General features: G+C 40.4%; 2 protein-coding genes across 2 annotated transcripts; one reads left to right on the forward strand and one right to left on the reverse strand.

Annotated features, from left to right (window-relative positions):
• The first annotated feature begins 170 nt into the window (after nucleotides 1-170).
• Nucleotides 171-7,730, forward strand: rad23b (RAD23 homolog B, nucleotide excision repair protein). Its single transcript, XM_079581190.1, has 10 exons — nucleotides 171-365; nucleotides 1,188-1,269; nucleotides 1,374-1,453; nucleotides 1,526-1,680; nucleotides 1,835-1,887; nucleotides 2,239-2,366; nucleotides 2,632-2,755; nucleotides 3,370-3,497; nucleotides 7,204-7,359; nucleotides 7,441-7,730. The coding sequence occupies exons 1-10, from the start codon at nucleotides 300-302 to the stop codon at nucleotides 7,549-7,551; spliced, it is 1,083 nt and encodes a 360-aa protein (XP_079437316.1). The 5' UTR covers nucleotides 171-299; the 3' UTR covers nucleotides 7,552-7,730.
• A 1,653-nt stretch (nucleotides 7,731-9,383) lies between these two features.
• klf4 (Kruppel like factor 4) lies at nucleotides 9,384-13,141 on the reverse strand. The gene is made up of 5 exons (XM_079582102.1): nucleotides 12,840-13,141; nucleotides 12,631-12,742; nucleotides 11,228-12,095; nucleotides 10,869-11,039; nucleotides 9,384-10,510 (listed from the first exon to the last, which is right to left on the reverse strand). Exons 1-5 carry the CDS (start codon nucleotides 12,842-12,844, stop codon nucleotides 10,335-10,337), a joined length of 1,332 nt encoding a protein of 443 aa, XP_079438228.1. The 5' UTR covers nucleotides 12,845-13,141; the 3' UTR covers nucleotides 9,384-10,334.
• Nucleotides 13,142-14,799: the final 1,658 nt, after the last annotated feature.

Genomic DNA, 14,799 nt, shown 5'->3' on the forward strand with positions numbered 1-14,799 from the left:
ATTATTATTATTATTATTATTATTAGTAGTAGTAGTAGTAGTAGTAGTAGTAGTAGTAGTAGTGTTATAGTCATCATTATTAATTATTTTTATTTTATCTTCATTATATTATTATTTTATTATGCCCACCTGCCATTAGTCAATGTGACCAGAGGGGGCGCTGAACCTCTTCCACATTCGAGCGAAGAAGGATGAAAAAGTCATGGCAGCTGACAGTTTGAAATGCTAAAGCGAAAACATTTTTGGCAACTTGTATTTCAGATTTTTGAAGAATTGTTATTTACAGTAAGGCAGGAAACATGTTAATCACTTTCAGAACACTGCAGCAGCAGACCTTCAAGATAGAAATCGACGAGAATGAATCTGTAAGTATCACATTATGGCTGTGTTGGGAGTCCCAAGCTAGTTAACTTCCAGCACACAATTGTCTTTATCTAACACTTGAAAGACATCAAAATGTCGACCAACGGTTAACGTTAACGTCCGACGGCCACACTCTCGTTGTGCTGACCATGCGTTAAAAGACGTCCAGTAACACCACTTTTATTGCCCTGAACAGATGGTGAACATGGGGATTTTTGTTCATTGTATACACTGGGTAATGGTTTGAGAGTTTAAACATACGACTAGTTATTTAACCAGTATGATTTGAAACTGTTAACTTTGTCATGCGTTTTCCAACTCCTGGCCCTAACCATGACCAGTACATGTTAGCTATTGTCCATATCAAACACATGTGACGGTAAAACAGCCGACTAACGTTACATTAAAGCTACGGCTAATATTAGCTGTCATCTTCATCATCTTCCTCATCTTCATCATCTTTAACCGTATGACACGATAATGGTGACATTTTAACCTTAAATGTGGAGCTTTTTTGTGTAGTTATTTCCTACATATTCATTACACGGTGTCTTGGTGACTTGTAATGTACAATAACGCGTGTTAAAATAGTGCTTGGACATTCCTGGCCATAATACTAAGAGTTTGTTTTCCCGAACCGCAAAATGTTTCACTTTTAATCGATCCCAGCGCTTACGTGTTAGCCCGACATGCAAAGTGATGAGTCATGCTGTGTTTGCTGCGTCGACTTTTCTCTCACTTAGTCTTAGTTGTTAATTTGTTTTTACTGTCATTTATGTCGTGACTTTTTCACTGATCTATTCTGAACAATCGTTTCGTTACAGGTGAAAGCTTTGAAACAGAAAATTGAAGAAGAAAGGGGAAAGAACGGCTTCCCTGTTGCTGGGCAGAAATTAATACATGCTGGTATGGCATTTCCTGCTATTCAATATTGTATTATTGATAAGCAATTAAAACATATATTATAGAATACAGTTCATATGCTGTGTGTTTTTCGTTTGACTACTTAGGTAAGATTCTCACAGATGAAATGCAGCTAAAAGAATGCAAGATTGATGAGAAGAGCTTTGTAGTGGTAATGGTGACAAAGGTGAGACTAAATTGCATTTGGTCTGGAAATATATATATTTTTGTCAACAATAATAAATATATTTCTCCCTAGCCCAAGGCGGATGTGACGACAGATCCCAAACCTGTCCCTACAGTGACCGCTCCAGAGCCTCCTACCTCATCATCTTCGACCTCAAACAGTTCATCTGATGACACCAAACCAGAGGAGAAACAGACTTCATCTGGAGATAGTGGCACAGCAACAAGGTAAAGGAGTCCTCTATACCAGTGGTTCTCAATCTGCGGTACGTGGGATGAGGTGGTACCTAGTGGTTTGAAAAGTTTGAGAACCACTGAACTTTTTGTTCTGTTGACCTCTGATCCACATGTGTACTATGCATTTCTTTTTTTCTCTTTGTAGTAGCTCTGAGTCCTCAAGCACAAGCCTTATTAATGAAGCTGTTTCATCTTTAGGTAAGACTTTCTTCTTCTGGTCATATTTCCTTAAATATAGTAGCGACACAGTAGTACAGCAGTGAGAGCTTGTGCTTCACAGCAAGAAGGTCCCGGGTTTGGTCTCCGGGTGGGGACTTTCTGTGTGCAGCACTTGCGTGGCTTACTACGGTTTACCCTACTACTAAAAACATGTACAATAGATGAGTGAGTGAGTGAATTAATGAATGACCAGTCAGCGTGACCGTTGGCACAGATGTGTGCAGTCCCCAGGGGAAACTAAAGCTCTATGTGAAAAGCGCTATACAAATAAGCTTCCATTCCAGTCCATATGTTCTGTTTAATGTAATTATTCTATTCTGTCTCTTTAAGTGACTGGTCCCTCCTATGATGCTATGGTGACAGAGATGATGTTAATGGGATATGAAAAGGACCAGGTGGAAGCCGCTCTAAGAGCCAGCTTCAACAACCCAGACCGAGCTGTGGAATACCTTCTCACAGTGAGATCACATTGTTTTTGCTGTTTTCTTTTTCATATATGTGCTGTCTATCGATTAAAATATTTATTAGTGATTAATATCATGAATGTCATAGTTAACTTGCGATTAATCGCAAAATAAGCACATATTTTTATGTATTCTAAATGTCCCTTGAATTATCATTTTAATACTCTAATCTGGTACCTTAAATAAATGTCAAACTTGAGACGCTGGTAAAATTGATTTGTGTTAAGTGACAGCACTAATGTATATTATCTGTTTTCAGGGGATCCCAGGCACAGACCAGGGGCAAGCAACAGCACACGAAGCAGCAGCTTCTACTTTAGGAAGAGACGTAGCACTTTCCAGTACTCCTGCTAATACTGGCTCCACCCCAGCTGCTGGAGGAGGCAAGTACTATGCTGCATTCTAGAGTTTGTGCTTGAGTTATAATATTCAAGTTCTGGACTCTGACTCCTTTTCATTTTTGAGACTCAAACATCAGACTGAGGACTTGGGACTTGACTTGGATTTGGACTTGAGAGTACAGTACCGGAAGAGCAGTGACTCATGAGTCGACTTGAGGTTCCGACTAAAGGTCTAAAGGACTTGGATTTGTGAAACTTGATGACTTTGAGAATAGAGTGGAACTCGCCTCAGAAAAGTCATCTGCAATTCGGACTTGAACCTGAACAACTGCTTTATTTACTTTTTAGTCCATGTTCACACACATTGTTTACCATTCAAGTGCCAGAACAAAAGCCATCTGCTCTCACATACAAAATAGTGCTCAGATGAATCTGATTTGAATCATGACAGCTGACAAATTATTCACACAATTAAAATTTAATGAATCCCTGTTAATCTCTTTCCATTTAGATCAATAGTAATTATTAGATTCACACCGATTCACATTTACATTTTTACACAACTTACTTTGACATGATGTTGCAACTGGAAATGCATTTTATTTGTAAATTGCATATTAAAACACTCTTGATCACAATTCTTGATGTCTTCTCAGGCAATCCCCTGGACTTCCTCAGAAACCAGCCTCAGTTCCTCACTATGCGGCAGCTGATACAGGAGAATGCTTCTTTGCTTCCAGCTCTTCTGCAGGAGATTGGCAGAGAAAACCCTGAGCTTTTGCAGGTAGACTTTAGATGGAAATTAATTGTTTTTTTCACCCAGAATAATTTCCAGACCTGCCAACCTGTATACATTTTGCGTACCACGTACGCATTGTGACACCCAAGTACGGCGGTAATGTGTGGCTTTAAAGGCACTGACCCATAAAATATGACGCTTTAAAAAAATAGTAATTCAGCTCCTGTGGTGGGGCCAGAGCCACGAGTTTGTGAAGGAGAGGGCTATCGAGGCTTTTCTCTCTGGGAGTGCAATACAAGGCAGTGAAGTCAGAGACAATGCAGGTGACACGCTCTCCACACTTGAACATGTTAATCTTTGGGAACAGCGACCTAAAGCTCGCTCACTAACACTGTTTAGCTTCATCTTGTTATGGAAATTAGGTATGTCCATGAACCAGGGCTGTCGTCTTTGTGTGCAAGTAATTACAACTGACTATTCAAAAGTAGTTCTAAACTCCAGAGCTTGACTTTATCCCTAGACAACGATCCAAACACTGGTATCCTATTTTAGCCAGCATCTCTCCCCACGTGCCAATTTGGTAGCGCGAGGCCCTCGCGCTTTTGGACAACTCCCTCCCGCGTGACTGCTCTCACTCACCTCGCAGCCACCCGGCATTACGACTGTCCAGTCGTATCTGTCCCCAGTTTCTAAGTTCACACAGGCCATGCTTACTTTCATCAGCAAGAAAGTTTCCCTGGCCACACCCACATCAAATTGGATGGTCATTGTAGCCTTATGTCTCTAGACAAAAAAAAGTTCAAACTTGGTCATTACAATCTAAATTCGTAGAGCTAGTTTGTCAAAATATCTGAGGCACGAAGAGGTGCAGTCACTATTGGAGATTTTAAAATATATGATGTGATATAATTTTTTGTTTTGTAGAATAAACCTGCAACGTTTCATACAAATCGTCCAAACTGCAAATGTGAAAGCATAGATCGGTGGCGCTGGACTGATGAGTGTGAGGTAGTGCATTAGTGACTCAAGTGTGAGCTCAATAGGTCAATGCATGTTTGAATTATAAATGATTATGTGTCATGTTTGAGACATTTATCCGGCCACATCTTATAATATGATATCACTGTAATTTTTGTTTTTGTTTAATTAGGTGTTTCGAATATACTGGTAAAGCTGAATCAAAATGGGTGTGTTTGTTTAGTTTGGGGGAGTGCATTAGTGACTTAAATTTGAGTTCTGTGAGCGTGAGCTGTTCTCAAAAATACACAAAATCTACACATTCTTCGCCGCGGCGTTATGAAGAGACTGTTGAAAGTTTACATAAACCAGGGTTGAATATTGAATTTCAATATATCTAGATGCACTAAAACATGAGAGTATTCAAAATGGACACTGGACTTCAACCCAAAAAAGGCCGTCTTACTGTGCATGGTGCTCCTGTTCAGTTTTTGGTTTGTCCCCATGACCCCTTTCAATGTGCCGAATATTCCCTTGCCGGGACTGCATCTGATTCGGGCCTAATGATCATATTGAGGCTTGTAAATATATTGTTGCTGGTAACATATGAGAAAGACTCGTGACATTGGCCAGAAAAAAAAAGTAATGTCAAGCCCTGATAAGTTCACCATAAGCAACAAACCACATCCCACAGGCTTATTTTAACTGGCTCATGGAGGCGAGTGTAATCTTTTTGAAAGATAGACCTACATTGTGGTTAAAATACCCAAGTGAACCGTTCTAATGCATGCAATACTAGTAATGATGGGCAAAAAACCCGGAGCTTGCATCGCTCTTCCTGAAGCAGATTGCTTCGAAACACTGCGTCAGAGCCTGTTTCGTTACCAGCTACGGAGAAATAATCAAGTAGCAGCAGCTCAGTCCACTCCCCCGTAAACATGGGTTTAATGTACCTCAATCTAACAGCATTTATCATGAAATCATCAACTTTATGGATATGAACTAATTCAGAAACGAAGTCTGCTCTTCCCAAGCTTTAGCTCCCTTTTTATTTCACATCAATCGGCCGGATATTTTCGGTTTGAGAGATCAGTTTAGGATGCGTAATGAAGAGTTAAGGCGATTTTTCAGTGTGTGCAAGTGTTTCCTCTGATCTGATCCTCTGAATCCGCCTGGTTTATAAGCAACAAAAAAGTCAGGAATCCTGGGTGTAGTTTAGTCTTCAGTCGTCTGGAGCCTGTATCTCCTCCTCGATGAGCAGCTACAGACAGAGGACAAACAGGCCCCTCGGCTGTGGGGCCCCACAGGGAAACACTTTTTAACACACATTCTAACAGTATAATACAAAACAATAAACAAATAGATTCAATCATAGAAATAGTCTAATTACAGCTATAAAAATCAGTGTTGCTTTTCTTTTTTTTTAGGAAAGTAATCATAATGTAGACAGTTCTGCTTTCATCACTGCATAAGACTAATTTAAACAGCAGATTTTGCCTAAAATACACCAGATTGCACAAAATGTTATCTGATTCATAAAACATTTCCTGGGGAGGATGAGCTGTTGCTCTAACTTTCTGTGAGTATCTCAAACAAGAGCACACATAAAGAAGTGTTATTCTGTAAAATGGTTTAAAACTTATTTTTTAAATATATAAATTATAAGTAATATAAAACACCTTGTGTTACATGTAGTCAATAGACAGCCTTTTATTTATCGGCCTAATGTAGCATTCTGAGTCTTCTAGATCCGAGTTCCACCACTTCCCAAAATCCTCTTTAACCACTGGTTTCAACCAACGAGGGGGGATTTTCTGTTGCGGCCGTAAAGTGCTTTGCGGCAGCGCTCACTTCAGCCTGCCCCAATGCTGCGAAACATCCTGGTGAGAACCCTGGTGTTATCACGTTCATGGTTGAGAACGCACACACTATGATAAAGTTATTAAAGAACTCCACTCGCTGCTGTTAGTGACGTACGTTTACATCAGTCATACATCAGTCAACAACACACTTTGTACCAGGTTTAAGGAGCTTACAGACAGACAGACTCTTCAGAGGGCTGCTCTTTACTCATGATATATGTATATTTTTAATTACTTCCAATATTATGCATTTCTTGCTCACGCTAAAATTCTTTCTGGTGATTAATTGATTATATTTATAATTGCCTTTTACATTATTTCGATTTAAATGTTTACAGTTTTAGTGCTGTGAGCACAGAATACGTTATCCAGACCTTTAACATCTGTGATTCTATTTTTCTGGCCTTTTTGATTTAAAGTTTGAGAACCAAATTGAACATACAAAGACTGAGAAGGTGTATTCAGGTCTGTTTTTAAAACTTTTCAAACCATTTAGTTTTTTTGGTTGCACCTTTTCTGAATTGGTAAAAGTAACTGTTTATTTTGTTTGTTGCAGTTCTTACATGCTCAGTTTATGTATATTCACATTTTTATTCATATTATAGTGGGCTCTTCACCCTTGCATTTAAAAATGTTGTAGAGGAGGACTTCCGGAGCTCTCTCACTATAAAAAACACTTATTATACGCAGATTTGACTGCTTTACCGCCTCTTGACTTTGCCTTACCTTCACTTTGATCCAGTATGGAGCTAGATTAGAATTCTATATATTATTTGATAGTCTTGAAACTAATAAGACCAACAAATGACCATAACAAGAATGTAACATGAACGAATGAGCGGTGCTCAAAATAAATTCTCAAGGTTGGCAGGTCTGAATTTCCGATGGTCCCAAAAACTGTTATTTATGCTTTAACATGTTCACATCTACAGGAGATCAGCAACCACCAACAAGAATTCATCCAAATGTTGAACGAACCTAACCCAGGGCCAACAGCCGGTAGTGGAGGTGGAGCAGGGCGCACTGGCACTGTGGGAGGTCAGAACTATATTCAGATCACACCACAGGAGAAAGAAGCCATTGAAAGGGTAAGACGCTTGAAGACACATGATTTAATATGGAATACTTTGCAACTGTTAACTGTAACTTCTGTTTTCTCTCATTTTCAGCTAAAGGCACTTGGATTTCCAGAGGGCCTTGTTGTACAGGCCTACTTTGCATGTGACAAGAATGAAAACCTGGCTGCAAATTTCCTTTTACAACAGAATTTTGACGATTGAAAAGCCACCCGTAATTTGCTACTTTTTGATGGGCATACTGACATACGTCTAAGAAATGTTTTATTCACCTCCATGTTCTGATCTTAGAGTTCTGAATGACGTTTGTTTGACCGTGTTCAAGCTTGATGGATTATTTTTGAAGTTTATTTGTGACAAAGAACAAAAACATTAAAACATTTTGAACAATATTATGAGTAGACGTTTTTTTTTTTTGCTCAATCTGTTCATCTTTATATGTTTCACTCGCAATGTTTTCTCTAGTTTATTTGAAGCCCCTCATTCAAATAAATTTAGTTAATTTGATTTATTTTAGTGAAGAAATCTGAAAGAGGGTTTTTAGGGCTCAAAAAAAAAAATCAGGTAGTGAAAAGGACTAGACTAAAGTACAAGACTGAAACATTTGCCTACAGTTCCCCGTGAACTTCTGTTGTGTTTTTAGGGAGATGTAAATTCTTAACCCTTCAGATTTAGACGTGAATAATGCTCAAATTACAGCTGAAAGTCTGCAAACTGTTGCTTCAGTAACTTGGCGGATAAAAGAACACAGTTCTGGTCAAAGTCCATTTTTTATAGACCTGTAAGTGCAGGTGTGTCTGTCCAATCAGTGACTTGAGACTTCCAGCTGATCCATTGTGATGCAGTACAATCATTATGAAGAAATCTATGAGTTTAAACAGTGGTACTCGGGGTTGTTGTTTTCATTAACGCTAAAGTGTTTTCCATGGTTTAAACCTAATACATCATAAAGTTCAGTTTAGATCTGGTATTTGGTTTAGTCTGATTCGATCTTCACCTAGCTCTTGTGATATTTGGATGGTCAAGTGTAAACTGTTCTGCTTTGTTTCTCAATCATTACATTTGATAATAAGACTTTCCAGATATAATTTGGATTGTGATAATGACCGCTTTGCCCTACAGGGGGCGGTAAAGACCAGCAGTTGAATTTAACACCAATAAGGCAACAGTCTTTCAGTCATTATGTACACAGCATTTGTATAATATTGTCAACATATCACCTTGCAATTCAAATGTTCTGCTCTGCACCAGGCTTCAGACCGATCTTAAACATGTTATACCCAGATCATGTTCCCACAGCGGCTACAACAGATCATCAGAGTTTTTATGTGACAAAATGGCATAAAACTAACTAGGCTTCTCTTCTTTTCATTTCCTGACGAAACGTCTGAAAAGTTGGTGATATAACAATACTTATGACTTATTTGCACATTTATTGTACAGACAAAACCAGATTTTTTTGTAAATGTGAAAATATATATATATATGTGTTTGTTCAGGGAATGTGAATATAGTTTTGGAAAGATATATTTTGTAATTCAGCAGATCACAAAAATAACGTTTGCTATGTCGCTGTCATTGTATCTGTTGAACCTTAGTCCAGATGATGTCTTTGATATTGGCACTCAGTCTCTGTTGACAATAATCATGCCATTAGCTAGAAAATGTCTTCTTTTTCCATGGTCGACGTCCCAGACACCCACAGTGGACACAGATATAATATTCCTCTGGATAATTGGCTACAAGATATGTTTTGGAAAATATTACCTCCTATTAAACATGAGACAGGTAGGGGCAAGCAAAGGTACTCTCTGTGGTCTGTCTGTGCTTGTCTTGATATTATTTTTCTTTTTTTTAATTTAATATAATTATTGTAATACTTAAAAAAAATACAACAATAGATGTTTGGCTGACTTTTATAGTAAATCCAGTTCTCCATTGCGTCACATCTAAACTCAAAGTATTCTGTATTGTGAGTAGGGCTATAACAGTAATGTAACTCGTTTAGTGTAAATGCATCTACATTTTATTCAATCGTTAAAAAAAAAAAGCAAACAAATATATATATATTTACAAATGTACAAAATTTGAGTTTATATTACATATTTGGCTATAAACAAAAAAAGTCTTTGTTCAGAGTTATTCAATACAAAAATATGCATGTTTCTTACAAAATATTGCACAAGCAAATGCAGTGCATTAATGATTGCCATCTTTACTACAAGAGGCACAAATATGGCACTTTGAAGCTTACACACTTTTGTCTTTATTCTTTGGTACCTTTTCAACTCGTCTGTATGGCCAAATCACTGAGCACCATTTCATATAAATAATATTGTACCTGAAATTAATAACATTGCAAGTGAAACATTTAAATACATAGATTCATTTAATACAGTGTGAGAGTCTTTTAGGCCCTTTTCACGGTTGCATCACTTCCCCCGGAGCAGCACTCACTGTTAGTCTTTAGTTTGTCTATCCCGACTAAACAGTGGCGGAAAAAAAGACTTTTTACGATTCAGACCAGTCGTTCGGGGAAGCTTTTAAGTCCTATAGACTGTTTTTAATGTCCTCTATGTGATTATCCCAATGAAACTTGTCCAGCGTGTAGTTTAACAATATTTATTTGCTAGTGCTCTGCTGGATTCTCCATAGGTTTCCACAGAAACAGGAAAGATTATAACACATGGAAGCGTGACTGCTCGTGAAAAGGGCTTATTGGTATTTGCTTGTAGAAGGCCACTGGACATTTCTGTTGTTCCAGTCTAAGTAGATGGCACCTGGTGATTATCCAAGTTTTGTCATTTAAAATAAAGAATTTCCAGTTTGGTCCCTTTTTCTCACTGTGGCTGAAAAATAGTCTCTTAATAATATTATATCGGCCATGAAAACCACAGCCTGTCTAGTTGCAAATGTCATAAAGGCATTTTTGGTTTAGTTCACCTTGTTTCCCTGTGTGTCCGCCATGCAGCCATCACTGACAGTTCTCATAAATGTCTTTTCATGTGAAGAGCAAGGTGGTCTGACCTGGAAAAGGCCCGGTCACATTTCTGACACTGGAAAGGCCGGTGGCCTGTGTGTTTCCTGTAGTGGCGGGTAAGTTCATCTGAACGTGCAAACTTCCAGCCGCAGCCCTCCCAGTCGCAGTGGTAAGGCTTCTCACCTTTGGAAACAAAACACATGGACCGTTAAATGCTGGCCTCCAGAAAGAAAGAATCCTCCTCCTCCTTGCCAAAAAAGAGGTCTATCCTGTCTTGCAGCTCTTGTAGAATGGGCAGTGCAGTCTGTCAGAGGTTTTGTTTGAGCAGGGATCAGTATCAACCTGTTTTACTGCACCTGCTAAACAACAGCTGACCCCCACCTCCACCACCAGTTACAAACTGTAGTACAATTGCAGCTACATCCTGTATACTACTCTGCTCTCTTTTATTAGCTCCTCTCTATACATCAGATATTTCCTCTTTGACAGATCTGACCCAGTTTTATTAACACTTTTATCGTAAAGACGCATGCTTCCATACCTGTGTGCGTGCGATGATGTGCTTTCAGGTGGGAACTCTTTGTGTAGGTCTTCCCACAGCCAATGTAGTCACATGTGTGTGTGGCTACCCTTTTTCTGGGCCAGGAGCGCCGGCCTCGCTTGGGCTTAGGTTCCTCTGGAAGACAGTCCCCTCCAGGAACCACGAGAGGGTCTGTAGTTAGGACAAATCAGGTTCAACTTAACATAAATATTTCAATCAAATATAATGATTGATTCTTAAATTATAATATGTATGTCTTTTATTACATTTGTAAAATTAATCATTTGTATTGTATTCAAAACAACATAAATGATTAGATTTGCCACCATAGAAAAGAGGATCGATCGTAGCTGACTTACCCGGGTAGGGAAGCGCGGAGGTCTGGGGGTATGAGGGGAATCCTTGTGTTGGACTCTGGTGGTGGTACCCCTGAGGGATCTGCGTGTGTGGGTGACCAAGCACCGGGTGTTCCCTGTTCAGGTTATGGTCTGGAGACAGGGAGGAGGAGGAAGACAACCTGCTGCCTGTTGCTGACCTCGCTGCACTGGGAAAACCATGGAGGTCCAAATGTCCTGGGCGCTGGTGCTGGCTGCTCCTACCTTGAGAATTCACCCCTCCTATGTGTAGATCCATGGGTTGTGACATTGTGCAATTATTGGGGGTCTCCTGCTTTATTCTCTGGCACGAAAAGTTGGACGGAGAAGTGCGTAAAGGGTCTGAGATTGAGTTAACACAGGCTTTGCTAACATTGACCCCCAGACTGTACTCCCCCATGTCTAGTGTAGTTTTCACCACAAACTTGCCGTGAAGGCTCGTGGAGTGAAGGTACGCGGGGTCTAGATCCGGCCTCATGAGCTCCGCCACAAACCCTCCAGAGGGAGAGACGTCATTGATATCGGGAATGGCGTAGAGCAGTTCTGTAGCGGTGGCCTGAGGAGAGGGGAGAGGGTATGGAGAAGAGAAAGGTCTCGGTGAAGGCGACAGGGCCTGTGTTGAACTACAGCCCAGGGCATCCTCTTGCTGTTGCTGCTGCTGCTGCTGTTGTTGCTGTTGCTGCTGCAGGAGTGAGTTTGACAGGATGAAGTCATAGTCCAGGTCGAAGTCTTGCTCCGGGTCCTTCTTGGACATGCTGCTGGGGCTGGGGGCAATGGGGGAATCTGGGTCTGAGCAGCTAGTTCCAGCTGGCACACAGGATATCTTAAGATGGGACAACTCCTCCTTCCATCTCTATAGAAAAGGCACAAAGAGTTGACTATAGCAAGTCATATAAAGTGTGCTAGTGCTATGCAACAAGTTAGGCTAAGGTTTTGTGTAAAAAAGTATTCAAAAGAAGTTCGTTTTCGTCTTTACTTTTTTTAGGCTAATAATTTTGGATACAATAGGCTGTATATATATATATAATTACATTTGATATTTAAATATATATATATAATTTAATGTTATATTTGCGTCTAAAAGAGGATATATTCCAGGTTTAACTGCTACAATGCACACAGATTGAAATTAAACCTACCTACTTATTGCAGTGATATATATAGGCCTACATATGTGGCCAATACATATATATATATTATTTTAATGGGATTACAGAAGTAGTTTCCCGGTGTGCGCCTCAGCTTTCTGACCACACAGACTAGGCACACTGGAGCACGCACCAGGAAGCGCACTGCCAGCCTCTGCTTGTGCCCAAGTTCATGCTTAGATGGGCTGAATGGCAACATTCTGAAGGGGCACATCTTAGTGTAATAAATGTTATACTCACTAAATGGGCACTTTCATAGAATTCAGTCTTGATCGTGGGACAGCTGGCAAACGTTGAAATGGACGGCAGTAGCGTGTCCCCTAATGCCATCTCGACGTCATTTGGAGGCTGCCTGGAATGAAAGAAATGGTATAAATCCTTCAGAGAAGGTCCTGGTGGGTCCGCAGGGAAATGTCAAAATGTCATTGAAACTTTGCTCCGGTCCACACCTCATCAGTGAATACGATGTTTCGCTTAGTCCGGAGCTGCAGGTAAAGTTGAAACTGGTGGATGATCGAAGTTCCAAGTTCCCCAAGTTTCTTCTCACTAAACTCTGTCTGTCCCGAACATGCTGGTGCTGGGAGGGCTATGAGAGCGTGTGCGCGGGGAAGACAGAGCGGCGTCGCACGGGGGAATCCCTCGCGCTTGTTGCCATGTAGAAACCGGCAGCGTCAAATGAGCGTACGCAGGGATTCTATCCTTTAAATGCTAGGAACGGGAACGCCCCATGTTTCCCTAGAAACCGTCTCAGGAGAAAACACACCAGAGCAAGAGCAGAGCGCGCGGGAGTAGACGCAAGGGAGGGCGCACGTGGAGGAGAGCGCGCACAGAGCGCGTGGTGCAGTCAGTTTGTTTTTATTGGTAGCAACCATAGTCTACCTGTTATCCAAGGAGAACGTGGGCGAAGAACTCACCTCAGTATTTGCTTCAAGGATTTTAGCGGGAGCGTTTCAACAACAATTGTTGTCCTACAAGTCAAATACAGTCACAGAGAAATAAATATGAGGAAATGGAAAAAATACTAATAAATGTCTTGCGAGGTGCAAGTTGTGCCAGACACCAACACCTTGGTTTGATGGTGTAACGTTGACACTTTGTGGTAGACTTGTCTGAATGCCTGTCACAAACAGCCTAGAACATACAGATTCAAATGCTCTCACACTCAAAGTCCGGCAGGCTTTTAGAGCGAAGTGACTGTGTTTTTCAAAGGTTCTCTTACACTCAGAACCTTTGTGTACGGGAGAGGGGAGAGGGTTTTTGAATCCCCAGGAGCTCTGACATTACAATATTCAACATCAGGACAACACTACACACATAGGTTACTAGAATGACCTGTAGCGCCTTTTTCACATGTCAATTCACAACATGAACAGGCGGATCTGTGATGTGTCTGCAGATGGATATAATTACAAAGAGTTACATATGACCAACAAAAGTCACAACACTCATGCATTAAAGTCTTTTATTAAAAACACTGGGACATGAACAACACGTTTAGGCCAACAACGTATGTCAGGACTGTTGTTATAGCATTTCAAAGCAAAATGAGTGGTCAGACGTCCAAAAGGTCCTGCTCTTAAATATATGAATAGCATTTTTAAGCCGGTCCATTATCAGACTATTTTTCTCTCTATGAAATGATTTCCAAAGGACAAAGACAGACGTTAATTTGCCTGGGAAAGTTCAGGTGTCTGTGAAGTGCAGTTGTCCTAGGCCATATTTGCACACAGCTCATGGGCTAACAGACTGATATCCAGTATAATTAGACGCATTGACTCAAGACTGCGAGAGCAAACACTGTTGCCACTGATCCTGCTGCATCAGGATCTTGTCTGATCGGCGTGTGAGCAAACATCCCACCCGTAACAGGTCGTTTCAAAAGTCAGTTAGCCTTTTGCGGCTTTTGTACAGTGTGACAAACAGGCACCGAAAAGTCCTGTCTCCTTTCTATACTGACTGTGTGCATTGTTGTCAGCTTACTTTTTTGGAACAATTGCATGGTGAACAATTGGGTTTTAAACATTTGGTTTACATGTATTTATTTTTAAGTTCAGCTTCCGAACACCACCTAAGAGTACAATGGAGCCCGTGTCACTATATCCATCGCCTTTATGGTGGGAAATAATGGTTTTGAAAATGATCCGGGAAACAATACATTGACTTTTTGACAACGTAGGAGCACTGGTGTAATGGCAGAGGGAGGGGGAATGTGACACCACTGTCCACTTTTCATTTGGTCACTTTGGTTATACAGTATGTTTTCTCCTGATAAATGCTACTGCAATGAATGTGTTACCATAGTTTTGATCGTGCCACCTCTTGTGTTTGCAGTCTTCATGAGCATGTTGAGGGATAGTTACCCCTCTGTTATGCACTAGAACATTATAGGTGGATCGAGTGGCTGAACAC

The sequence above is a fragment of the Gobius niger genome (genome assembly GCF_951799975.1).
Source record: "Gobius niger genome assembly, chromosome: 2".
Lineage (NCBI taxonomy): Eukaryota > Metazoa > Chordata > Actinopteri > Gobiiformes > Gobiidae > Gobius > Gobius niger.